Source organism: Paralichthys olivaceus, chromosome 13 (assembly GCF_024713975.1).
Source record: "Paralichthys olivaceus isolate ysfri-2021 chromosome 13, ASM2471397v2, whole genome shotgun sequence".
Lineage (NCBI taxonomy): Eukaryota > Metazoa > Chordata > Actinopteri > Pleuronectiformes > Paralichthyidae > Paralichthys > Paralichthys olivaceus.
In genome coordinates this window covers 12,030,299-12,058,109 of record NC_091105.1, presented here as the reverse complement: position 1 = coordinate 12,058,109, position 27,811 = coordinate 12,030,299, and the positions used below count along the sequence as shown (strand labels likewise).

Genomic DNA, 27,811 nt, shown 5'->3' with positions numbered 1-27,811 from the left:
GACCCCTAGTGTACATTTTGTTAACTAACCAGAGGAACATTTCAGAAGTTAGTATAGTCAGTATTTTCTGTCCACTCCGATCAATAAAACATTTTATTTCAAGTTGATTCAGTTTCTTTACATTTCATCTTCCTGCCTGCACTGACTGATAGCAAATACATTTCCCCCTGCACACAATCCCAACAAAAATTAACACGACACAACAGTTCAGCCCTGATAATCAGACTGAGCTGTCGTTGAGTTTGCATTTAATTTGTACTATTTGATTTTCTGAAATGTGGGCAGCAAATCAAAGATCTGATCCAGGCAAAGAGAACTCATTCCATTTACAGTGCACATGTTTCATTATGAGGCAGCCCTCTGCTGTCTTTTAAATCAACAATCACTGATCGATGAAATGCTCTTTGTGGTGAAGCTGCTTAATCAGCCGCATTTCAACATGTTTCATATCCAGCCTTGTGTTGAAAGGAACCTGTCAATCATGTCAAAGGACCTCGCTGGTTGGTCGTAAGGCAGAATGTGTCCCCCTCCTCGGATAATGACCTGGAGTGAGAAGATAAATATTCTTACAAACTAAACATGTAAATATTTTTCTCACTGTGTCGACGGTCATGAGAATCTGCCCACCTGATAAAACTCCTTTACTTGTTTCACATAACCTGCCACCTCCGTGTCAGAGGGCTGAACCTTCCAGTGGTAGCGTGGAGCGGTTTTTAACTCGGCGGCCCCGGACCAGTTGACGGTGGGCAGGAACCGATCGGTCAGAGGAGCAGCTACGATTAGATCCAGCTGACCGCTGTAGATTAAGACCTGGGCACAGGGGAGACGGCTTTAAGAAGGAAACCCTACAGGACATACGTTACTTAACGTGTGAGAGGAAGCTGCCAAAGTATATCAATATCTATGATGTCAATGATCGAAATCTCAAAACATGATGAAACAAGATGAAACTGTGCATTATAGACAAACTACAGCAGACAGTTCTTCCTCCCTCACCCTGTAGTTGTCCATCAGCTCCCCCAGCCACGGTTTGATGCTCTTCATGACGTCCTGCAGCAGGTGCTTCTCCACCTGCGAGCCGTCGTGAAATGTCAGGTTCCCCACATGGATGGCTCGTCGCACTACCGGCAGCGTCACAAACTCGGAGAAGTACTCCTGGTCTTCAGGCTCCTGTAGTGCACACAAATGATATACAAAAGACAAAAGTTAAGAACATTTAGAAAGGTTCTCAGTCCAAGAAGTCACACTGCCGGAGTTTTCAAGTACCTGACATGTCATGTAGTTGAAGTAGTTGGTGCAGCCTGTAGCATTTTGGAAGAAGGAGGGATACGGCGTCACGTCACCGTTCAGCAAGCCATCGAAAACCTGATGAAAGAAACGCCGCAATAAGATTCTTGGATTTTTTTCTCTCACTCACAATATCACCTTGTATTTTTGAGAAACACCAGTGCGCAGCTCATACCTCAAAAGCCTCCACCCACTTCTGCTTTTGAATGAGCTGCACTCCCAAGTCTGTCTGCTCAACAACATACTGCTTTTGCTGTTCGTCGATCATGCCCGTTTGGTACATGAACTCACCATAACCACCAAGCATCTGGAATGGAAAAAGGAAGTCTCAAAGATTAGAAATACAATAACTTTAAGGGGCAAGTCCCACAGAGTCACAATGAAGGGACTTGGGGAGTCTAGATGTAGATCGAGGATGATGACCTGACGTCAGGTACGCACCACTTCTGGATCACAGAGCCCATCGCCGATTGCCATCCCCTTTAAGTTGATTTTCACTTTGGCAGTGGGGTTGTTTTTGTGGATGTAGTAAGAAATGGCAGGAACGTACTTCCCTGCATAAGACTGTGCATAAACAGAGAGAAGTTTATGTAGTGATGACAATGTCTTACCAAGGTAAAATGTTGTCAGAAGCTATTATTGCCTGGTTACCTTCATTAAAGCAACACTATGTAACTTTCAATGAGCATCAACTGAGCGGTGAATATTACCTGTAACAAATACACCAAATTCTGTTCAAAATTTGTTTTACTTTAATTATGCTTTTTGAATATTGGAGATAAAAACTTTTTTTAATTACTTCTAAGTATTTTTTAAAGATTTACAGTTCAACATTGCTTGTTGAGCCTGATTCTGGATATTTAAGCTCCAATTAAAATGCTCACAAGTTACACTGAGCAAGACCAGACGTTCAGGGTGAAAGATGATAATGAAAAAGAAAATGTTCTCCCTATTACATAAAGTCAGTGTAACATAAAACTACATTTTGAAGTTGATATTTTAATGTAAAAATGTGGCTGCTAGTGTTGCTTTGGGTCTGACACTGGGAGTCAAGCAATTTTAAAAGTTGAAAAGCTACTTCTATAATGCTTAAATGTTTAGACGACAGTAACTTGCAATTCTCAGAAAAGAAACATTACCTCTCCAGTTGCATAGAACTCATTGGACTGATACTCGGGAAAGATCTGGAAGAACTGCGTTAGAGCACTTATAAGGAGGAGACAGAGACGATCAGAGTCAGTAACCAACAACACAGCAGACTGAAGTTACAAAATGACCACGTCTGAGGTGGAGGATGATGAAGATGATGCTTCACCTGTACAGATCTCTGCCGACGTCATCCTGATTCTGAGCAAAACCTCTGTCGTCGTCAGTGAAGCTGAAACCTGTTCCAACCTGGAGAGAGAAGAACTCTTCAATATCTCTCAGTGAAGATTCCTGTATGAATAACAGTCAGATGACCTGAGAACATTTGGAGGAAAGATGTGTTTTGTGTACATACTGGATTGTCAATGTACAAGACCGAGTATCTGGTTGTCCAAGCGTAGTCCCTCAAACCGACTGCAAAGACAGAAAACACACATGTGAACTCGGGACCTGATGCAGTCGCCGGGGAGGGAGAAAATGCTCAGTGGAGTTACAAAAACTCAATTTTTCTGATCGGTAGGTGGCGCTATGACCCTGAGTTGTAACAGACTCTGATCATGTAACAGAATCTGGGGGCTTATTGGACTATGTACAGTAGAATTAAAAAACATTCCTGTTTACAGTGAGTCATTCAGTGGTGCATTGACCCTGAGCTAATATTGACATATGCACCTGTTCAGGCCTGGACTCTAATCCATCATTTCATTAGGGCCTTCACACTGTCGGTGCTCGGTGCTACAACGATCCATCACAGACTTTAAACATCTCAAAATGATCAAATGAATCATTAACATTAACACGTCGGACAACATCACTTCTTACCAGTCATGTTCTTATAAACCACATATGGGCCGTGCTCCACAAAAAGGCCGAACATGGAGGTGCCACCGGGGCCGCCTTGTAGCCAGAGCAGGACCGGAGCCTTGGCTTGGTCTGGCTGTCAGGAGGGGCAGAGCATACAGTTACAGATCTCAGCACTACCTAGTCGTTAATTTAATTAACTAAGAAAAGCAGTAAGATTATTTTATATTCACTTTCTGCCAATAGATCGATTTCACCTTAACTCACACACTGGACCTTTAACTTGGAAATGACAAATAAAACTTGAACTTGAGTCTGATCCTACCATGAGAGCAGGGAAGAACCAGAAGTAGAGGTTGCTGTTGAACGTCTTGTTGACGGTCAGGTACCCAGCATAGCTCTTCACATTGGACCCTGGCAGCTGTCCCACCATACTCAAATTCCTGGCTGCAAAAATCAAGACGCCAAAACATTCATGAAACACAAAAGAATGCATGCAGCTGATTGGTGGATGAGACCCTGCAGCTTCTGATCATCTGATCATTATGAAGCAGTTCTCCCCACCTTCATCTATGGCTCCTTTCTCCAGGTATGGGGTGAGGAAGAGAGGTTCCCCGGGCTCGACTCCGCGCAAGCCGCTGACACGGTGCGATCTCCGGCAGAAGAAGCTGGAGCAGCTCCTGGACAGCACCGAGTCCAGACAGAGGCCCAGCAACAGGAAACCCAGACTTTCCTTCAGCGGCCTGGCGACATTCACAACAACAACACACAATCTGAGCAGACACACGGGCCCGGGCGGTGAACCGCAGCGCACTCAGGATTCACAACAGTCTGACGCGTGGTGGCGCTGTGCTCAGGAGACCAGACAAACATCGGAACGTGTTAAACTCACCTCATGTTCAGTGGATGTGTGTTCAGTGCTCTACACACTGAATGAGAAGTGTGATCTGGAGAGGCTGAACTCTCACATCGGCTAAAAGTACATCACATGACTCACTGGATCACGTGATTGTTGATTTCCGGGGGCTTGAGATGGTTGTACCCTCGGCGAGGTCTTACAGGAAACTCCCGCGGTGTGCGCGGAGGAAGGCGTTGTTGTTGTTGTCTTCTTCTTCTGCAGCCTCGGTTCAGTGTTTGAGTCTGACATGGTGAGTAAACCGTCCTCATGTAAACTCAAGTAGATTTTAAAGCTGTTTGCTTTCATATATTATGAAGACACAAGAGTGACTTAGTGATTAGTTTACAAGTTAAAGGTGCAGTGTGTAAGATGTAGGTGAAAAGGATCTGTTGGCAGTAATGTAATATAATTATCTTACAGATCTTTTCACTCGTGTGTTTCATCTAAATTGGACGAATTGTTGTTTTCTTTATTCTCGAACTGACACTTTATATTGAAATGCTTTTGTATTTAGATCAGGAGTGGGTCCTCTTCAGACTGGTAGGTGCATATCACAAACTGCATATTAAGATGGAGAACACCTCTCTTTTTTCTAAAGTTGTGCAAAAATGAAGCCAAAATATCTTGGATGTGGTTGCTGCCATCTTGCGCTTTTGACTTCATTTGGGGCCTGAGGCTGTTCAGTAGGGCGGTTGTGGCACAGGATCAGGTCGTCCCCAAACCAGAGGGTAGGTGGTTTGATTCCGGTCTCCCCGATTCCGTGTGCTTAAGTGTCCTTTGGGAAGAGACTGAACCCCAAAATTTCTGTGCATGTGATGTATGATAAAGAAAGTGCTGCACGTGATTGTGCTGTATGAATGTGTGCGGATGGTAAAACTACAGTAAAGTTGTCATCAAGGCCACAAAAGTGCCATACAAATACAGACCATTTGCCATTCAGTGATTTTTGAGCGTAGCTTTGGTATCAATGTCCTGCTGATATACTATGGAAAAAAGTGATAGACCCATGATGAGAGCATTCAGCTAATTGCAGTTTAGTCTCAGCTGTCAATCTACACATGCCACCCTGTTTTTATAGCATCATATAATCATATCACACATAACACACATATCAGAAAGTCTACTGTCCATATCAGTATAACACAATAAAACAAAAACAACAAAGTGCAGAACAATAATACATCATAATAAAGATGCACTCCTCACCTGATCACCTTATTGAACAGATTTAGCACTTAACTCTTACTTCAAGCAACTTGATAACTCTTTCTGAAGCCTTGTGTTGAGCCTCAGGTGTAAGTCGCTTTCCATAAAAGCAGACACCACTTCCATGTTTTTCTGGGGAGCAGGGAAGCCCAGCAGATGGCGCAACAACACATACAAAGATTGATTCTGTCTCCCTCCACATCACCCGACATAAGAGGATATCTAAAAAATATGCCAAAGCTGCAGCAATGTGGTTTATCCGGTGGAGATTTACATGAATCTGATCTAAGTGCGTGTTCCAAGAAAAACAGTCAGTCCATGTTGGATTTCACTGACTGAGCCAAATTTAGTTTGTTTAGGTGTCTTCTTTTTTTGGCTTACGTCTGTCAACCCTGCTCCAAACTTTCACTTTAAGAAGGCGCGTCTACGCTGCAGTGTAGTGTGTTTATTACAACCCTTAAAGTGGCACATGGAAACCATAGCTGGTGTCTGCATGGCACACTTCTCCAGACCCACACATCCACTGTGAGGGGAAACGGAGACGCTGATCCACGCAGCATATCCCCGCAGCCTGTCAAGACTATTTTTATTCCGCGGCTCCTGTGCGGTGCATGCGGCAGCGTGAGCGCCTCGCCAGGGCGAGGAGCGGAACGGGGAAGGATCGGCGGATTGAAGACGATTCGGACTCCGGGCGAGACGAGACATGATATAGGCTGGTACCCGGTGCGCCAGCCGTCGGGGGTGAAGGCACATTGGGACGCGAGGGGCATGGAGGCACCGCCTGTGACGAGGAGCTGCGAGCGCACCGCGGCCACACGGGAGTAACCGAGCCGTGAAACCGGGAGGGATGGCAGCATCCAGCAACTCCAGCCTCTCAGGTTCATCTGTGTCCTCTGGTGAGAGTTCACATGACTCAGACTCAGGCTACACTCTGAGACATAACAATGATAATAATAATAATAATAATAATAATTCACCTGTAATAATAAGAATGCACACCAGGTAAGATCATCTTTTTATGTCTCCATCTGCATCACACATGTGCCATTAAACAAACATTAAAGTAGCTCCATGTGACTTGTGTGCTGTAGGATTATGGGTATGAAAAACATCCCCATGTGTTATGACTGAGTGGTGGAAACGTTTGGAGGGAAAGGATGCCTTTGGTGTGCAGTTGGATTATAAGGTTGTGGGATGCACTCAGTGTGACGTTGGGTTTTGGATGTTATCATTAGATTTCCAATCATCTCCATAATTCCCTTGTTGACTTTGCACTTGGCTGGCTTGAAGGATTATCTTTGGCCTGAGTTTTCTTCCATTTCTTTCCCAAAAAAACATGCAGCAGCAGCAACAGACTGGGGAAAATTAGATTGTGCCATGGTCCAGTGATGTAATACAGTTTGCATGAGACTCCAATCTAATACCCTTTGCACATAATGAGGTATAGTTAATTGATAATAATGTGTCTGTTAAAATTTCATTTCCAGGTTGTATTTCCACAGAATGGGAACAGAAAGTAGGTTAGCAGCTGTTCAAACAAGCCCAGACTGAAAGAGCAACCCTGTGTTTGTGTACATCCCATCCTTTGTTAGTGGAAAGCTCGGCTCATGTTTGCCAGGGTTTAAAGTACAAACTCCGCTATCACAGTTCTGTCTGAAGCCCCACCAGCAACCAGAGGCACGTGTGTGTGAGATACAGCGTGTACTTGTACTTGTGTATTTGTGAGGACCATTTTGAGCGTAGACCTGAGGACATTTTTGGAAAGTGAGAACATTTAGACTGGTCCTCACAGGGCAGTTTGAGAGCTAACACTTGCTTTTAAGGTTAGGGTTAGAATTAGTTGTGATGGTTAATGTTTAGCTAAGGGGCTGGCAAATGCATTATGTGATTGTGTGAGTGTGTGAGTGTGTGTGTGTGTGTGTGTGTGTGTGATTTATAATACCAAGCTCAGCACTTATGTTTTTGTTTATCATTTCAACCAATATTTCACTTTCTCCCACAGAATATTTCATCCACAGAATATGCATAATGTGATACTTTTTCCACTTTTGACCAAACGACAATTAATATTGATCCCAGCATGTTGAGGATGTGGGACGTTTTATAGGATATACAGTGTTTGTTTGACTTTGGTTCTCTCCCTGCCTCTTACACAGCAGAGTCACATTTCCCAGGGTACAGCCCAATGGGAGGGACGGACAGTCGTTTCCAAGCTGATATAGCCCATGGTGACCGCATGCCTCACAAAGCATTATCTCATGTGTGCATTGCAGAAAGCAGCGGGTTTTACTGTTTGACCGCTGATGCTTTAAGAGGAAAGTCTTTTCTCTCTGTGGCATCGGAGGGCTGTCATTACTGTTGGGCTCTCAATATAATTATCAGAGGTTACAAGCTGCGCTGCTGCCAGGGATGGAGTGGTTGTCACAAGGGTATTATTATTTTCATGCCGAGCTCTTTGGCAGTCAGACGCAACATTTGAATAATCTTGTCTATGAGGCATTTGACTCAAAAAACGAATCAAGGCTCAATTTCTGCTCTGTATTAGGTCGTCTGCTCTGGCTGCAAACACGGGGCTGACGGTGAAGTTATTTCTGCTGCTTCTGATGAGAAGTCTGTCTAGTTTTCTAGGTTTTGAGGCTGTTTGGGGGAAAAAGTTCATCTAACTTTTCTGTGAGTTGTGATAAAAGGTGATGTCACTGTCCTCCCTGTGAATTATCGAAAATTATATGTTCCCAAACTGCTTTATATAGCGTGTGACCTGCATTATACACACACTTTGAAGAACTCTAATTTATTTTTAAGGCAGAAATGACAGACAAATTGAGAAGATTGCAACATGATTGCAGCTTCCATCATGTTTTGCAATCTCCTCTTTTCTCTGGAAAGATATTTTCTGGCTGTTCATCTAGATCAGGGAGATTCCTACACATTCCTGGCACGGGTGGGCATGGGACTGTACCATTTTCTAAACGGCTCCAGGAAATAAAGCTTTGAAAATAAATTGAGGGATAGAGCATGAAAGTATGCCTTCTGCTCCAGGCCTTCAATGACAAAATTGGCCAGGAAGGCAGATTTACAGGCGTGTGTTACAGAGAGAGAGGCGGTCTGCTCGACACCATCCTGCACATGTTTCTGGCAAAATGCTGCATTTCACCTCAAATTCTTTCCATTACTTTCATGTCCTCACCAGTGTAAATCATGTAGGCAGGGATTTGTGTCATGTACGATGGCTTACTAAAATTATCTGCATGTTTTACAGCAGCAGAGAGGGAGCCACTTAGTCCCTGAAGTAAACCAGCCCATTAATTACAACAGGCTCCTTCAGTGAAACAAGGAAATGTCAGAGCTCCAGTTTTTGTTAACAACAGAACCTGCAGTTTCACTGAGTGTGTACAGCTCAGCAGTGCAGCACAGATAATGCACCCCACAGAGGCACCCTCATACCTGTCACATACTATCTGGTCAGTACTAGTTGTACTCACTTGTTTTGGACGAATAGAACACACAGATGGTCTCTCTGCTGCATCCCACTGTGTGTATGTTTGTGTGTTTGTGTGTGATATATGTGTCAGTCACTCTGCACTCAGTGCTCGCTTCAGAATCTCTTATTTCTGTATGCAAATTATATAAGTGAATGTGTATTTTCATTTTACGGCCAAATCATGCATAGACACTTAATCCCATTACTTGGTCCAGGATGAGTGGTGTCCTGGTTCTGATCCTGGTTCGGCCGGAGCCTTTCACTGTGCATGTGAGTTTGCATGTTCTCCCTGTGTCTGTCTGTGTGGGTTTTTCTCTGCACAGTCCAGTCATACAGATTGGGTTAAGTGGAGACTCCAAATTGACCACAGTGTAAGTGTGAATGTTGGCTCTGTGATGGGCTCGTGACCTGTTCATGATGCACCCTGCATCTCACCCAATGCTGAAGTCGGCTCCAGCCCCCATGTGAGCCTCAAAGCATTAGGGGTATAAAAGATGGTTGGATAGATGGTCTCGTTGGGCTGAGGAGGGAAGATATTGGAAATGGGCAACAGTTTAGTACTGACATTTACAGACAATCAGTGTTGACTCATCTAAACCATTCAGGCACTATGATGTGAGGTTGTGTTAAAATGGTTCTCACAGGACTGTGAAATCAAAATGAATTCACCCTTGTAAATGTATTCTGTTCTAACAGAACAGAGACTAAATTTACCAACAAGGTAAAACATCAGGAGGTGAAGTGTGTTTTTTTCCCGGGTTCCTCCCACAGACCACCGACATGCAGAACGGGGTTAGTTTGTTTTGAAACACTAAATTGACAAAAATTGTGATGATGGTTTGTCGCCGTATGTTGGCCCTGCAATACGCTGGTGATGTGTTTATCTGGTGATATAGATAATGGATATAAATGAGTGGGTGTGGTGCAGCACATTATACATATTTAGTCACATTCATTTCATCTTCATCGTCATCTTTATTTCTTTGTCATGATGAGAGTGACCCTCAGGATCAGTGTCACTGGAAGAGCTGTCAGGGATCAGTAGAAACAAAGAACACAAACTCACTCACCCTCAGCCTGAGTAAGGAACTCATTCACCCCGACTCCAACGTAGATGAGCAGGTGCACACACACCATGGAAACATGGCACACACGACCTCACTGATTCTTTCATGAGGAGACACTGGCACATTTCCGATCTCATAAACCTTTAAGTTTAACAAGGTGACAGTGAAAACTGTCCGGTTTTAAAATACCTGTGTCCTGTTCTTCCTTTCTGCCTGAAACGCTCTGAGCTTGTTGAGCTGTCGTCAGCCATGTACTCGTTACATGCTGGAGTTGAATAATTTGTTTTGCCTGTGCACAGACTCTGGATGCAGACACTATCTCAGGGGATAAAAGTCTTCATTTTCATTCATCTCATATTCTCTTTGTCACCAAAGCAAACAGCCGCCGGTAATTATTTTATTGAATGTCTCTGACTGGTGAGTAATGGAGGGCAACACAATTAATAGCACTTTCTTCCAGGGGGGAGAGAAGAGCCTTCTGGCTGCTCCAGAATTTTCAATTCCCCCTGATCATCAGGCTCCACACAAACTCTGAGCTACTTAGAAATTCTTTTTGATGTTCCTTGGATTTCTACATGTGTATATGTGTGTTTGGTAGAGTGCGGGTGTACACAGTGTAGCTCAGTGTGTGTGTGTGTGTGTGTGTGTGTCTTTGTGCTAGCGTGTGCCGTTATAAGCCGCTGCAGAGTTCCAGACCGAAATACCATTCATCATTAAAAAGAATCAGATTGAAAAGAGAATATTTGGCAGCCAACCAGATGAAATCACTTTCTTTAAACAAGCTGCAGTGCAATAAATCTCTCAGACTGTTGCCACTGCAACACACAGTGACAAAGCCTCAGCATTAGGACAATACATTTTCCAGGGCAGCTTGGCCACACATCAGCAAACAGAGCTGGCGGGATATAAAGTTGAGTTGGAAGGTAGACATTCTGTAGAGGGCTGCAGAGAAAATATTTACCCTTTAAAAAATCCATGTCTCTGTAAGGCTGCCTTTTTCACCATTTGCATAATTATTCAGCTTTTGATCATATATGCACCTATCTTGTCTTATGTTTTAATTAGGACCAGACCGATTTTTATTGTTAGGACAGTGTAAACTGTTCGATATGAACCTTGAAACTCCAGGATTTTGCTTTTATTTTCTTATTCCCTTTCATTAATCATTATGAAAAAAAATCAGGTACCATAGCGACTGATTTCTATGTGTTTGTGCAATATGGTGAAGCTTGGAAGAGATTGTTGGGCTTTGGAGGGGGAATGATTTCTGCTGAGTGCCATTCAAATCAGTATAGCCCTCCTCAAACTCCACATTGGCCGTGACCTAGTTTTAATAATGTTTCAAACAGCCTCCACTCAAACTCTGTAGTGAGCTGAGAAAACAGCATGAAGCAAATACTCTGCCTGCACTTGAAGTGACATTACATAAACAAATAGAATAGAACAAGAATATACAGAGTTATTTTAGTGAAACAGGTTTAATACTTTCTCTGAGCTACTTTCACAGTTGTCTCAGCATGTACGTCACATCCAACACATCCAACAAGTACTCACTAGTTCTCATTAAATGATTCCCTCTCCGTGCTCAGGTGTGTTTTATGGCGAGAGGGGTGTGGTTCCAATGTGCCGCTGAGGAAAGGAATGTTTAAAATTTTCAACATGTATCTTCTGGATCAACATGATTCATCATTCTCAGTCAGCTGGATCTTTCAGCAGCGGTGGAGGGAGTTTGATTAAAGATAGATAATCACATTGAAGATCTGAAAGGAAGATTATTGTTTAAACTATTTTGTGCTTTTGGCCCGAGGCATCATCGGCCTGTTGTATCTGTACACCACCATTATCATGCTGACGTACTGAGCGTGCATCACATGCAGTAACCTTTAAATACATAAATCTGTCTGTAAATGGGCCAAGGCCTGCTATGAAATTGCTGAATACAGTTAATACCACCAAATTATTTTCACTGCGTAAAACAAGTTTGTTAAACTCATTATCTACTAAGCTTCATTCCTGACCTTGGAAATTGCAGCGTCAAAAAAACATGGTCCAATTTATTTGTCCTCTCCAAAGCTTTTAAGTGCATCTCATGGCCTTCGTCAGTACATGAGTCTGTGCAGAAGAGAGCCATGGTGCCGATCATGAGTCAGTCGGTTTTTTTAGCATCAAATATACATCAAAATAAGTAAAACTAAACTTACTGGAAAAAATTGCATTGAGAATTTTTTTTACTTGATGTGTACTTTTTAGTTTAGTTTAGTCCATGTCCCATTCACTAACATGGTGGAGGGTTTATGACCCATTCTGCAGCAAGCCTCCAGGGGGCAATTGAGACAAACGAGAGCAAACACATTGTCCATCTTTATATCCAGTCTATGGAAAGAGCAAATAAGTTGGTTCCTTGTGTTAAAAAACGTTTCATTATTATATTATGAGTAAAAACACGTTTCACCCTTTGTGTCATAATAAGGACCTGATGTTTTATGACATCACTGGCAGTGTAGCGCAGCAGCACATTTTGCCATATTTTTGACTCATTTAGTGACAGGTTTTATTACAAGTCATTACTCCACTGAGGAAGTGCTGGAGTAAATTATGCTGCAGCCACAGAACATTTACCTTATCACCTCTCCTTCTCTTTTTAAGCTAATATACTGTAGTAGCATGCTCCATCATGTATTCCAGGAATGTGTTCACATAATCATAAATCAGCCGCTATATTTCCCAGAGGAAGCGTCTTGCTGTTAGTGCCGGGATGTAAATTGTGTTTACTTCCCTTAATTGTAATTGGTGAATTTGTATTCTTATCCCAGGATGAGGATGTTGTGTTTTTCGGGATCCCGCTGCCGGCAGGTGATATAGATCAGGTGTACGCCGACACAACGCTTAGCGAAACAAGTGGACACCTGCATTGACTGAAGCAGAGACGCTGATTAGAAATGTATTCAGTGGTGCGACTTAAGTGGCAGCAGAACAGTGTGAAGAGAAGACACATGCATATTTATTACCGAGATGAACAACAGTGACACAAGCACGGTGAGGGGCTCACAGTCAGTCCAGTGGGAACAGAGATAGAAATTGAGATTATAATGAGAGAAAGCAGGGCACAGTCTATTTAACACCACTGTGAGTTCATAACACAAATCTGCTTTATCTTTGTGTTTTACAGACCCTGAGGATTATCAGCCGCCCATATGGAAGTCCTACTGTGAGTAATTAATTTGTTTTATCTGCTGATTATGAATGCTTTAACCTGGCGTTGCCCTGCAGTGTAGTTTCGTTTAATAACAGCATATTTGTTTATGGTCTATAAATAAAAAAGAGTGCATGGTGCAATTAGACACACTGCAGAATCCAAACAGCAACACGCATATGCACAAAAGGCAAATGCTCAGACACATCCGCCTCCACACATCACATTCACAAAATGCACAAAGGTAAAGCAGCACATCCCTGCTCTCTGAGTAAAATAGGTTACCATCATGCAGGAAAACAAGATTTTCTGCCTGCAAAGAGGCTCAGCTGAAATGGGGTCTTCACAACACCCACCTCATTATACTGTGTTATTGCCATGTGGGAGGAAGCAGAGAGACTCTTCTCAATATGTGATGGATTTTGGTGAAGCACAAAAAGCTGCTTCTGTCCTCAGAGTGATAACGTTTTGTTTAAACCGGTCTCACTTCATAGCTTTTATATTTTTTCCACGCACTTTTTCTGCAGTTACATTTCTCATGGCCCATCTTCTCCTGACTTCTCTGCTGAGGTATTTTTAGAGCTGACTGTGTATCCACAGGAATGGATGATGTCCAGGTCTCGCTCTGCTCAGCTCGAGTCAGCCTGACAAAACGTGAGAATGTCCGCATTCGGGACATTTTACACAGTCAGGATCTTCCTCCCTCTTGCTTGCAGAACCTGAATCGAAAACATACAGCTCAACCTCACACAGTGATGTTGCTGGTGAGGAGGAAACAAGGCAACAGATCAACATTCATCGAGCAGGAAGTGTATTATGCTATAAACCAGTTAAAACTGTTATAATCGCTGGATATTTACACAGAGTCTGGTTTGGAAATGTGACAGTAAGAGAAACTCCATCTCTGAACACACAAAGGATGAAAAATTGGCCTCGAAGAAAGAAACCACACTGGTCGGCCTCTGTTGTGGTCGTGTTTCTGTATTTCTGACAGACGTCCTGTTTTTCGGGGAAACAGCAGAAACAGCAGTCGTGTTTTTGGCCTCGCTCGCTTTTTAATCACTTATTGTAACAAACAAATTCTGTGAGGATGCTGAGGTGTTTGTGGGGATCGGACCGCCTGCCGCAGATCCCTCAGTTCCATGTTCGCTTTGCTGCACTGATTTACTTCAATTTCATTACTTTAAGTAGAGTCAAGACACAGAAACACAGCATGTATGTATTTGTAAGTGCAAGTACTTTTGTTACAGCGTTAAATGGACATCTTCATTCACACAGAAGGATTACAGATGTACTGCACGGCTCCTGTCATGTAAACCACTGACTGCTGAGTCTTGCATATCCGAGCCAATCGCTCCATTTGTTCCATGCTACCTAAAAAGCTGCAGTCAGGAGCTGGATTAAAGCTTAAGTGTCCAGTATAGTTCTGTACACTGCAGCATTGAGTCTCCTTCATCTGTAAGTGTGTGTTGAGGCTGTTATGTGTATAATTACAACTTACACTGAACTGCGTCTGTACCTCAGAGGGGAGGAAAGCCTTAAATAACACATGTGTATATTTCTCTACCAGTGTACCAGCTCCAGCAGGAAGCGCCGAGACCAAAGAGGATCACATGTCCTCAGGAGGTCAGTGCATTTATAAATCTTTACACAATAGACCACTGTTTGAGGATGAAATGATTCGTTTCATATTTAGTAGGCGCATTTGTCCCATCTTCTACTTCTGCAGTGAAATAACATTTCAATTAATTCAGTCATCGATCAGTTTTGTCAACTAGTGACTGTAAATGATTTGAAATAATTACACAAACACACAAGAAGTCATGTAACAATGAAGATTCAAGCTGGTCATGAGAAAGCACCAGTCTGTGAAGGTTTTACGATTATTCCAACCAGCAGGCACTTTTACAAACTGAACCACCTGCTATACTCATTTATTTACTTTCAACGACAAAGGTTTCTCACCCTTTGCCTTTAAAAACGCAGTCGACCAGACTACAGCCAGACTACAGCTTGCAGTTCTGACTCTCAGGTTTGAGCCTGGAAAACATTCACCAGGAAATGATTGAGCCTGGCAGCTGGAAGCCAGACCGGTCAGGAACCTTTGGGGAGTGACCGGCTGCCGCTCCGACCTCCCACACTTCATGAACAATTGTTTAAATACAGTCGGATGCTAGTGTTAGAAAATCAAGGCATAGCAGCATGGTTTAGACTGCTTCATTTATTTAGGGAGACGTTGTGGTGAATAACATTTTCAGGGCATTCACCATGTTTTATCTAAAAAAATCTGGTATTTTTTCATCAGTAGCAATACAACAAAAATAAAATGTATATTAATATAATGCTTATTAAGTGTTTATCATTCTGTGCCTATGAATACGTTTAAAACCACAACCGTTATTAAACTTAAAAGAAATATTCAGTGTTAGAGGAAGCTCTCAAACCTTTTACTTAAATAAAAGCACAAATATTGCACTTGAGTAAAAGTAAAAGTACCACATTAACTGTTACTTGAGTAAAATAAGTGAGTACTTGCTTTTAAATAAACTTCAAGTAGTGCAATGAGTACAAGTACTTGCAGAGTGTAGCCTCTTCCTTAATACATCCGTCTACTACATCATTATGGCTGAGTCTCTTCTAAATCCAGTTTAGGTGTTTCTTCACCAGTGATGCTGTTGTTTCTGCAGGAGGTGTGGTCTAATCTTACCTGCCTGCTCTGATTGGATCAGTGAACTAGTAACCCTTAAATATTTTTTTATTTAAATTGTGTAGTACTTTGTAAAAAGTGGGGTAGAGAGTACGGAAATATGCTGATATGTATAGTTAAGTAAAATGCGATCTGTTCAGAAAAATAATATATATATATAATATATATATAGTAAAGTATGAGTACAGAGATGAAGTAAATGTACCTCCTTATATCCCATCACTGGAAATAAATATGTGACATTTAGCCTGAGCATTTTTATCCTGGTATTTTTTTGGGCCATATCTTCCAGTCCTATTAAGCAAAATCCTGTTTCTGTGTTCACCTGACTGCAGTTTCAAGACAGTGTTGAAAAAAGTAAGAACAGAAACAGTCTAGCAGCAGTGGGGACACCGTGGACAGGCAGCACAGACTTTGTTCCCTCGGCTCTGGGAATATAAAGCAATTGGAACAAGTTACTCTACTTGTTGGTGCCCTCGCTGTCGCTCTTCTATTGTATAGTCGACCAGAAGTGATGCATGTCTCATCCCATTTCCAGTCCTGCCACGCTTTGATGAGCGGAGTGAAAGTGGTGGGCTGGCTGTGTGAGATTAGCTTCTCATTAATTCAAAGTACAAAATGATGTTCGACATATTACCAAAGTGTTCCCCATAAAAACCACGATGATCATAACTGTGACTTGTCTGAGATTTTACACGGGACCTCTGCAGCAGTTTCACACACTGTCTTTGTGTACAACATAGAGGGAGTATAGATGATTGCATTTTTTATGATCCATTATTCTCATGTCAGAATCTTAATGCCGTCTGAAGTTTGTTTTACGTCATGTTGGAAATGAGAAATGTTTGTTCGCCATATGCTGTGAAAGATTTGCAACGCAGACACGCTGCACGCGCCCTGGTGTGACACAGTAACACACTAAATATGAATTGTTTGCAGCTGGCCATCCATCACTGATTTAAATTTTTCTCTCACATCGCCTCTTATTCATCTGTGCGCTCTTTGATTTGGCTTCATGGTTTGGTAGCTGTGAATAGATGTGGGGGCATAGCTGCAGATAATCTGTCCTGTGGTGTCGACTTCTCTATCTTTCAAAAGACAGGCTGTAATAACAGTTTGGCGAAGCTGTTTAATTGAGCTTTCATATCGTGGAGGTTCCAGCCAATATTTCTTCTTCTGGTTTGCAGATGGAGAGCAGACCCAAGTACTATGGCAGAGAGTGAGTAGTAACTTAATCACCATCATCATTTATCGTTCAAGTATGGCTGTGCAGTGGTGGATTTCTTTCAGCATTATTGCCTAGCATCAGATGTGGGTAAGGCTTAAGTGGGTAGATGTGTGATTTATATTTCTGCTTTGTTAAGATACTCTGAATTAGAGCCTGAGCTTAACATCCACAATGTAATTTTGAAGAGTTATACCCTCTGTGAATTTTTTTTTTTGAACAGATTTCATGGCATGATCCCTCGGGAGTATGCAGATGAGCTGCTGGGGGGAGTCGAGGGTGCTTACCTCATCAGGGAGAGCCAGAGACAGCCGGGGACGCACACCTTGGCCTTGAGGTACGGACGCATCAGTATGCAGCACAGACTTCCTTAAAGGTCGCCCCCATCAGCAGCCCAGAGCTCGCTCCTTCCCCACCTTGTTCGCTTTCACTCAGCCACTCTCACCTCGAATCCTCTCCACTCCCTCTGCATTTAATCGCGTCACCACCCATGTATCTCAATCCTGCAGGTTCGGGCACCAAACCCTCAACTACCGACTCTTCTACGATGGGAAGCACTTTGTGGGGGAGAAGAGGTTTGAGTCGGTCCACGACTTGGTGACCGACGCCCTCATCACCCTCTACATCGAGACCAAGGCAGCGGAGTACATCGCCAAAATGACCACCAACCCCATCTACGAGCACCTTGGTTACACCTCGCTACTTAAGGACAAGATGGTGCACAGGCTGAGCCGTGGGCGCACTGAGCCACGCAGGGTCACCTTCCAGAAAGATGAGAGGGTGAGCTTTATGACGTATTTACTTTGAGTTTTTTTTGCACTAAGATAATGAAAAAGGATAAGGGATCTTTTTCCAACTTTTTTCAAGAGTGTGGTCTTTCAGTTTGAGAGCAGGACTTATCGATTTCACATTTACATTTTGCTCTCATTCAAAAAACCCCATGCTCACTCTATATGCTGCTTGAGCCTAGAGTCCCGCGTTTCAGCTTCAGCTCTTCTCACACTCACACTGTTTCTGTGTGCACGTAAAACGTTTGCTGGAAGACTTGCAACGTTCTACTGCTGAAGTGGAGCAAGACAATGCATCACAGACCTGCTTTCTGTTTCAGCTGAAACAATAAATCAGAAAAATCTGTTCTGTTGTCGTTAAATTTATACAAGTAAAATCAAATGTAATCATTTATGAAGATATTGTAGGGAATAATAGAAGCAAAATGTAGGTTTATGTCTTAAGGTTTCTCATTATCTTAGCAAATGCTCAATATCTTGCAGGCCTCTCGACAGACACTAATACTAGGATTTGATCTACTGCCTTGCTATTGATCATTTCCAATCCACTTCCAGTGGGACGAGAGCGTTTCTGAGAGGACACTTTGTCCTGAGAGTGAGACGTACATTATCGCTGTTGCCTCTGGGTGTGTTCACTGCTGCCATGCTTCATTGCCTCCTCTGAAAGGTAATGATGACCGAGGGGACTGGGACTTTGTTCTGCCTGCCATGCATATCAGACACACTGGTCTTAGGTGAGACACGCTGCACATTGTATTCATTCCCACTCCTGAGCTGTTGTTGGATTAGAGCCTGTGAATGATTTATCGACGAAGAACATGGAAATGTCACAAGGAACAAGGGAGAGAAACTTTAAGTATCCCTCCACTAGGTGGCAAACTTAACTTGTCTCCTCCTTATGATGGCACTAAATGCTGAGCTCTTTTTACTGACTCACACTAATATTTTCTTGGTCTTTTCTGCTTCCTGAACTGTGTCTTCAACGCGTCTCTCAGCTTGAAGACGGGATTTATCACTTCAGGAATTCTTTGTCTTCAAAATGTCACCCTATATTTTGTCAGTTTGACAGTCGGCCAGTGACAGACACATGACAGAGCTGTCAGCAGCAGCAGCATCAGTTGCAGTATTAATATCATCAGTCTTCAGTTTGGCCCCTAGAACTCGAGACATGAGCCGTTAATACAGAACTTTTGACCTGATGGTCGTTCGTCTGTCAGTCGTCCATCGACTCTTTGTGGTTTTAAATAAGCTCATTGCTACAGATGCTGCTGCTGCTGACCACGATGAAGCCTCTAGAGCAGAGAGCTTCCCTTAGACTACACACAGACTTAACCTAGGTTTGCTTAACACACAGCACTTTATTAAACAGTATCAAGTAGTGTTGCTATGTTTTATTTGGCAAAAAGTTGCACATACTCATCGATACCCACCCCAACCAAATGTGATCTTTTTTTTAATCATCAAGATTCACAGATAATTTTGTGAGTAATTAATGTAAAAGTTGGAAAAACGCCTTGTCTCGCAATTTTAAAGAATGTGACAAAAAAATCCTGGATCCACATCCACAGCAAAATGAGTTTTTCCCCTGACCAACACTGCATCCTTCTATCACATTTAATCCATCCTGAAAAAAAATAGAAATTAGGACTGCAGACTTCTCTGTTTGGCAAGTAAATCTGTGTTTCTCCAAATGTCAGATTGCGACTTATCTGGGGCCTTTTTGAAAACTGTCCTCATATTCCTCCAGCCAAATTATTACACATGAGGATCATGGATGTGATGATGGCGGACCCCCCAAGTCAGCGTCTGAAAACCACCTGCCAGCCACTGTTGGAAAGAGTGAGAGGATTTTTCAGGTTTTTCTGTCCACGTGAAGAGAAGAAGCAGAGACCTGACCTTGATGGCTCGAATCTGCGGCTGCTGTTTGAACTTCATGTTTTCCAATTACACAGCCGCGCCCGCAGCCATCACAACCACAGTGGCTTCACTGTATCGTGAGCATTCACACTTATTTACTCGGTGTTGGGTTGATACCTCCACATTGCCATGACTGCAAATTCTTGTGTAATTAAAATACTCCCATAAGGTGAGAGGGAGGACTTGACGCGACCTGTAGATCAACATGAGTTTCCTTTTTTCCTTGTATGTCCTGGAATTTGCTCGGTGGCCAAAAAACCCTCTGCCAAATTCCTCCTGACGCTCACCACTCTGGTTTAATCTGAAAGTGGGGCTGTCGACAGACAGGTTTCCTCACATGCCCCTGAAAAGGTTTCTAAAGAAGGTTTGTCCTGCTGTTTGTTAAGATAATTACCTCTTGTCTCTGCAGAGTTTCAGGCTATAAAAAAGCACAAAACTGCTTTTTAAGTTCCTTAGATATAAAATATGAAAGTTCTCATCACACAGCATTGTAAGCACTTTTCCTGACATTTAAATTGGTGGTTATTTATTTTCAGAATTCCTTTTGCACACTAAAGTGGCAATTTCCTCAGTTTTTTTTGAGTAATGGATATCTTCGACTGCCGTAGCCGTCACTGTTTGTCTATTTTTCCATTTGTTCGAGATGCTGTTAGGGCTGATTGTTTGGGATGTGGTACGGTTGTACCCTGCTGTCCTACTGTGTCAGTGCCCACTGTGCTGTTTTCCCATGATTCCAAGCACTCGTTCACAACGAAGTCCGCTCAGCTGTGCGCTCACAAAGCCTTGGGGGGGAATAAAAGAGTTGAAGCCACTGAAAGGAAAGCAGGGCTTGTTGTGTGACCACCTTTTGTGTCCTTTCTTCCACTCTCTTCTTTAAGAGACAAGAAGCCATCTGCCCACAGACAAAGCGCGTAGCCAAATCGTCTCCCTCCCTCCTATACCTCACATGTCTAAAATATCTCAGAGTGGTCTATTCCTCATCTGTCCCCTCAGACGTAGTCGTAGAGCAGAATTGTATGGTATGGTATGTGTAGGTCTTTTCAAAGAATGTTAACCACAATGACAAATATCTTCACCTGTCCTGTCACTCTCAGCCATCAGCCGGTTTTACTGCTTCCCTCAGACATCAGAGACAAATAGAAAGGGCTGGTATACACAAAATGCTCATGGCAGTATTTTACTTTGCTTCTGTGTCAGTAAGCTGCCAATCCTTTTATTTCATCTCAGCTTTGTTGCTGCCCTCGGGGTCTTTCGCTCTGCGCCTCACCACTCCGCTTCAGCTCTTTATCATCACAAATCCAGCACTCACTGGCTTCCTGACCTTTCCTGCCTGTTAAATAAATCTGTTCAACTTTATATTTTTGTGATTTTTTCCATCAGTCTATTTGTCTCAAGTTTGGCTCTTCTGTAAAACCGCTGTGAGACAACCTCACAGATTTTTGTTAGTCAACTAGTTGTATGATGTGTAATCTGGGGTTTGTTTCACAGTTTTGCGGTTAATTAAAAGAGAATCAAACCTTATGGTGCAGTTTACTGGTTGTTTACAATGTGAGCTAATACAGACAAATTCAGCATGAACATAGCAACAGCCCCCCGCTGGCAAAATACTCTATGGCTGCAGACCTGCAAATGAGCTTCCAATGGGATTTTATTTGGATTGGGGCACTGCAGGATTACTCCCTGTGTGGGGATTGTGGCAGTAATCCCTCCCAATCCCAGTTGATGGTCTGGCTGTGCTGGTCCTCTGAGACGAATGGCTGTGATTGGCGTGAGGAGTCTGCAGTCGGAGTGTCTGGAAGAGCCAGCCTGCGTGGCAGTGCTGGGAATTCCACCAGCTGACTGGAGGTCGGGCTCTGTTTTAATTAGGAAGACACAGCCTCGGCTCTGTCAGACTCTTACATCTTAGAGCAGCAGAGTGAACTGGTTAGAAGACTCGGTGCTGACTGCTGGGAGTGGAGCATTATCTCCAGTTAAGAGAAGTGGAGTTTGTCCAGAAGGCAGCGTGCTAATGGGAGTGTGCTCTTCACTATAAAGAGGGCGTCTGCACTATTGATCCTGCTTTACAGAGCTGCTGAGCTGTGTGAAGTGGTCCTGACAGCACCCGACCGCCCTCACTCTCAACCTCCAGGCCCCTCCTCATCAGGGACCCTGTTCTCTTGCCTCTCTGGGATTGAAAGAGGGCCATTGTTCCAGGCACACTCCTGCCCTCTGGCCGCCCACTACCGATCCTGTTCCCCCTGCTCTTCTCGTTCTCCACTGCCTCTAGGATTCTCACTAGATGCAGAGTCAACCTCGTGCTGGCTGTCATCAGTCGCCCTCCCGGGTCAGAGGGGAGTGGAGTGTAGCCGCTGCCTCTGTGCTGGGCTGTTGCCGGCAGCGTCTGCTGCACAGCACCCACGCATCCTCTCTGCATCTTTCCCCAGAGGAGCTCGAGAGTCTGTGGGACCCAGACCAGTCCAGCATGGAGGCTGAAAAAAACAGAGGAGGTTTAGCGGGGGATCTGATCACCCACAAGGCTAAACAACAGGAGAGAAAACGCCAGGAGCTGCTGGCTTTGGCTCTGGGAGTCAAACTGGGGAGCAAGGGAACTTTTCTGTGGAAGCCTATTAAACTGTTGGCCTCCTGTCCACAGATCTCCTCACCTCTGGTGCGACGGAGCGCCTTGAAAGACACACAGGAGAAGCAGTGCTCCTACGAGAAGATCCACAATTTCAAGGTGAGCAGCTTTTTATGAATTTATTTAAATACATTTTCAGCAGGTTTCTATTATCTCTGGGTTAAAAAACCCTTTAGACAGATGCATTAGAGGTTTTGATTGTTGTTTGTGTGTCCCATTATTGACCACAGTTTGCTGTGATGAGAACACATGCAGCTGACACCCATATGCACCGAGGGGAACAACCCATTAACAGCGGAGAACATTGATTAGCATCGATTTTAAAGCTTTTTGTTTTAGCCTGCTGATTTTGTAAAAAATGGTTAAGTGCATAGCACATAATGGCTCACACAATGAGAGCGCTATGGTGCTTTAAATATACACTAGAGAATTTAGGGATTCTTTGCCTGTGGGCGCCTTAACATTCTTGCAATTGTATCTTAGGTTTCAGTTAACAGGCAGAGGCTATAATGACCCCCAGCTTTTTCATGCCTCCCCTTTGAAAAAAGAACAAAAACCCTCCACTCACCACCTGCCACATGCCCTCTTCACTCATCACTCCACTACTACTTATTCAAAGTACCAGTGAAGGTGTGTGTGTGTGTGCAGGTGTGGCCCCATTTGCCATCTTATCTGTGTTTTTAGGGATCACACTGGGCATCTGTTATTTTGACTCGCAGGCTTGCTTGTATGTATTCGATCGCCCAGAAGCAGATGCCAGACACATTATAGTAAATCCTTTAATCTTCCTTGTATATACAAATGCTCTCATTTGGCCAGGGGTCCCATCCACTGCAGCATGAGATCACGACGTAATCTCTCTCCAGTACATCAGAAGGGGGGGTTCTTCCAGTTCAGGACCGGACACAGCAGTGACTTGCAATACATGGCGTACGTTTGTGTGTGTATCACCGATAACAGTGTTGTCTCCTTCTCCAGGTGCATACATTTCGAGGGCCGCACTGGTGCGAGTACTGTGCCAACTTCATGTGGGGCCTCATCGCCCAGGGTGTCCGCTGCTCAGGTAACTCTCCCGTTCCACCATTGAAACTCCATGACACAGATCCCGCTAAGAAAGTCACTGAAGTCATGGATTACATAAGTGGTGTATGATCCGTGGCTAACAGTGTCCTGTCACGCATGTTGAGTTATCCCTCTGAAAATATTTTCTTCCATTTGAAATGGTTGTTCACTTATTTCCCTGTTGTGTGTATTTTCCTTTTCTCCCTTTTTGCGACAAACGAGATTGAGATCCTGATGTCAGCGACTCATCAATACAGAGGGACAACTGCTATCACCCTTGTTTTCACTTCTTGTTTCCCTCCAGTGTTTAATCATAGTCGTACCATAGTAAATGGCATCGAGATGCCGTCTGCTGACAGCATTTACATCAAAGTTCAGTTTCATAAAAATAACTTTAAATGTCCAACATACGCAGGTCAAACGCAGGTCATATGTGCCTTAATATTTTCAGAAATATAGCAGCAGAACGTGGTCACAAGATTCCTCTGTTGCACTAACACAGTCCTGAAGTCGATGTGCACTTGGTTGGACTTTGTTGCTTTCTCCCTAACAGAGTGTTTGTTGTTGAGACATTTGCCATGCTGACAAGCCAGAGGCAAACACTGCTATCATCAGACACCTCATGTGCTATGGCAAAACAGGAAAGACTTCTTTGTCCTCGCTCACTCCCTCGCTCCATCTTCTGCCACACTCCGTCTGCAAGCACTGGGTGAGAGCGAGGGGAGCAACAGTTTTCGGTCTTACCGTGTCTACATGTGTCGCTCCCTAAAATTCTGCATTGCAGGCTGTGTGTGCTGCCAGACAACCACACACACTCACACACACTTTGCTCCTGACAGTCTTCCGGCTCGCTCCATGTGACTAGAACTACACATAGAACCCACGCCCATGCTGCCATGTTTGCTGATATCTACCTTTGGCGCAGTGCACCATGACAGCTTAGCCGTGGCTGTGCAGTCTGATGGTGCAGTTAATCACTGACTCTGGAACACACGTTCAAGCTGCTGTGTTTAGCCTGTTGTGATGATCGTGTTATCATCAGCCTGAGGATGATCTCACTCTCTCTCTGTCTGTTTATCTCTCGCTCCGCTAGACTGCGGCCTGAATGTACACAAACAGTGCTCCAAACTGGTTCCAAGCGACTGCCAGCCGGACCTGCGCAGGATAAAGAAGGTGTTCAGCTGTGATCTGACCACACTTGTCAAAGCTCACAACAAGACGAGACCCATGGTGGTGGACATGTGTATTCAAGAGATAGAGCTGAGAGGTACAATGCAGATAATCCATGGGGAAATCATTGAAAATGTCAAAACAACATCTTATCTCACAATGTTAAAGAAAGTGAAAAGATTTTTCTGGCTCCACCCTCTCATATGGATCCAAACCAAAATATAATGGGTTCCTCCCTGATCCAAACCGCAAACCTTCCCAGTTTCAAGTTTCGTGGCAATCCGTTCAGTAGTTTCGTATAATCATGCTTACAAACAAATGGACAAAATTCAAGCAGTAGAAATGAAATATTTTTGTGAGAAAGGAAGATTGACTTTTGAGGAGGAAGGGAGGGTGTAAGGATAAAAACAAACCAACTGAGACACACTTCCCACTTTTCTTCCACAGGTATGAAATCTGAAGGTCTGTACCGAGTGTCTGGCTTCTCAGAGCACATCGAGGACGTGAGGCTCGCCTTCGACCGAGGTTTGTAAATGTCACATTTCTTTGCCCTGGGATCTAGGTCTCTGAGGTTTCAGTTCACGGGTTCATACTTTTAAATGAGGAGCTTGTTTGGTCTGCAGAACAGCATGAGAAAGAGCTGTTTGTTTTGTCTGTAACACACAGAACAAACTCACATTCAGCTCTTATTTTAAATTTTATCCAAATATAAAATGACGTGTCAGTCGTGACTGATTTATTTCTCATCAACAGATGGTGAGAAGGCGGACATCAGCGCCGATGCCTATGCAGACATCAACATAATTGCTGGTGCTTTGAAGCTCTACTTAAGAGACCTCCCCATTCCAGTCATTACATTTGACTTGTACTCCAAATTTATTCAAGCTGCAAGTAAGAGCTGCTCTCGCTGCAATTTCATGCCATTACTGCGTTGGTACTCCTCTGCTCAGCTCTGATAGTATCATTTTGCTAATGTGATATAGAAATTCCAAACGCTGACTCCAGACTGGAGGCCATTCACGAGTGTCTGCTGCAGCTCCCACCAGCTCACTATGAGACCCTACGATACCTGATGGCTCATCTCAAGAGGTGAGATCACACTCAAATCCTCTGTTTATGTCACTGTGTCTGTAAATATCTTGAAAATGAATTGATCCAAGTAATAACCACTGTGTCATAGGTTGTTGTCCGTATTGAAAACACGTAAATGAGTCCCAGCATTGCACTGGCTGACATGTTCCTTTATTGCTATGAACATGTAGTTTCTTTTGGATCAGTCTCTGAGCCCATCGGCTATCTGATGACAAATTAAGGGGGGGGGGGCCTTACAATGTAGACGGCGAATATCCAGATTCGGTGAACTCACATGCAGAATCTGTTTATAGATATGAATTTTGTATAAGTCCCACTTACTCACTTGAGCACTAACTGTGTAACAATCTGTGGCAAAATGTACAAAAATCTACTTATTCAATCTTCAATCTTATTAAAAAAAGAAACTACAGTACAGCAGCAACAACAATCACCATGTCATCCATTAACCTCCATCTCACACACACATATTACGGAATTAAGGGTCAAAGGGTTTTTTTAAACAGCAAGGCTTTATTTTTAACCAGCTCTAAACAGAAATGCATGTAGGAAAAGGAAAGGAAATGACATTTTTAAATACACTTTAAACAGTGAGTACTAGGAGGAAGGCCACCAGCCAACCTTCTTATTCTTACAAAGCCATTTTGTCCATCTTTCAATCCAAGCGTCATCTCTCTCTCTTGAATCCGCACACTAACTGTTGGAGCATCACTTTGTAACCACTTCCCAGTGATTGCTTTTTTTCGCTGCCACAGTTAAAATTTTCAGGAGGTACCTGGCATGTTATTCCTTCTGGTAGATGACCCAGATAAAGTCACTTGCATGGTTTCCAAGAATACGCTGCATGATTCTCCAAACACTTGCCCAGAATGTCTGTGTTTTGGGGCTAATCCCAAATTTTTTTTATGGTGATTAGCCTCCTCCTTGTTCCCTTGGGTAAATTAATTAGGAAATTATTCTGCTTATTTAAAAAAATGTTTGAAACCTGGTTTTGAAGATTCGTGTCATGAGGGCTAAAGCCACAGAAAGACTCCAACAATTTAAAACAGTATTAAGAGAGACTTTTTGCTCTTCTCATAGGATTTATTGAAAATAAGTATTTAATGAATCTTTTTAAAATATTTTTGCAGGGTGACAATGTTCGAAAAGGACAACTTAATGAATTCTGAGAACCTGGGGATCGTCTTTGGTCCAACACTCATGCAGCCACCGGAGCAGAATGCCTTGATGACCCTGAATCACATGAGGCAACAGAAACTAGTGGTGCAGCTCATGATAGAGCATGAAGATGTCTTATTCTGAGGAGCGAGGCATGTGGCGCTCACAGAAACAGAAACGAAGGACGATTATTTATTCTGTCATAGAGGAAATTCAAGCCACCTTGATACTAATGAAGTTTCAGAATAGTTTGTTATCAGATTGACCTCGAGACGCTTCTTTTTCGCATGACTGTTTTAGTTGAAGTGGGTTTAGTGTTGCCATCGTCTTGTTACTGTAGGTTTCCATGCACAGCCAAGACCATCACTTTTTATACTCGGGAATGATCCAGTGTTTTGAACTATCTACCAGTGCTGTTCCCTGTCACTACCTGGTGTAGACTCAGTCATGCTGACAGCACTGCGTGAAATCCCCCCCCGGGCAGATTGTCAATCAGTGTCGGCCTGTAGCTGTGCAAACCAAGCTTCACAGCAGCAGCAGCCGCGCTCACGTTTCCACGTGACGTGTGTGCTCAATCTGATTCTTGTGGGGACGTTGCTTAAAACTTCAATCAAACAGCGTGGATCCTTTCACTGTACATTTAATTGGATCATGAGATGATCAATATTTTACCTGTGTGTGCTAGTAAGAAAAACTACAGATGAGACAACTGGGCGCTCATAAAGCACTTTTTTGCAACGAGTGTAAAGATTTATTTTGTAAAGATGTTTATTTTTGTCTTTTACTCTGCATCATGTTCTGTCACAATAATATATACTGTTGAGAATGATGTTTGTTGAATTGATGTCATAAAAATACAAAACAAGAGAAAACTTGTGTGTGTATCCACCGTTCATTACCTCCCCGTGTTCCCCCCATCTGCTTGTTTGATTTTTAAACCAGATTACACTAAAACTACTTGAAGGATTACCACCAAACTTGATGGGGGGGTATGCA

The 27,811-nt window shown here is 43.3% G+C and overlaps 2 protein-coding genes across 4 annotated transcripts; one reads left to right on the top strand and one right to left on the bottom strand.

Moving 5' to 3' along the window:
- Positions 1-75: 75 nt before the first annotated feature.
- On the bottom strand, positions 76-4,277 carry cpvl (carboxypeptidase vitellogenic like). The gene is made up of 13 exons (XM_020111346.2): positions 4,127-4,277; positions 3,799-3,977; positions 3,560-3,681; positions 3,256-3,370; positions 2,789-2,847; positions 2,603-2,682; positions 2,427-2,493; positions 1,729-1,851; positions 1,463-1,594; positions 1,267-1,365; positions 997-1,170; positions 628-810; positions 76-543 (listed from the first exon to the last, which is right to left on the bottom strand). Exons 1-13 carry the CDS (start codon positions 4,129-4,131, stop codon positions 445-447), a joined length of 1,437 nt encoding a protein of 478 aa, XP_019966905.2. The 5' UTR covers positions 4,132-4,277; the 3' UTR covers positions 76-444.
- On the top strand, positions 4,269-27,687 carry chn2 (chimerin 2). Of its 3 annotated transcripts, none has more exons than XM_020093458.2 (13): positions 4,269-4,382; positions 13,056-13,094; positions 14,650-14,705; positions 16,974-17,005; positions 17,235-17,348; positions 17,521-17,791; positions 22,349-22,432; positions 23,312-23,396; positions 24,489-24,662; positions 25,013-25,090; positions 25,319-25,456; positions 25,549-25,654; positions 26,788-27,687. In XM_020093458.2, the coding sequence occupies exons 4-13, from the start codon at positions 16,974-16,976 to the stop codon at positions 26,957-26,959; spliced, it is 1,254 nt and encodes a 417-aa protein (XP_019949017.1). In that variant the 5' UTR covers positions 4,269-4,382; positions 13,056-13,094; positions 14,650-14,705; the 3' UTR covers positions 26,960-27,687. The 3 variants fall into 3 exon arrangements, with proteins under 3 accessions (XP_019949017.1, XP_069392977.1, XP_019949016.1); XM_069536876.1 differs by lacking the exon at positions 4,269-4,382 and adding an exon at positions 4,655-4,672; XM_020093457.2 differs by lacking the exon at positions 4,269-4,382 and adding an exon at positions 5,621-6,234.
- Positions 27,688-27,811: the final 124 nt, after the last annotated feature.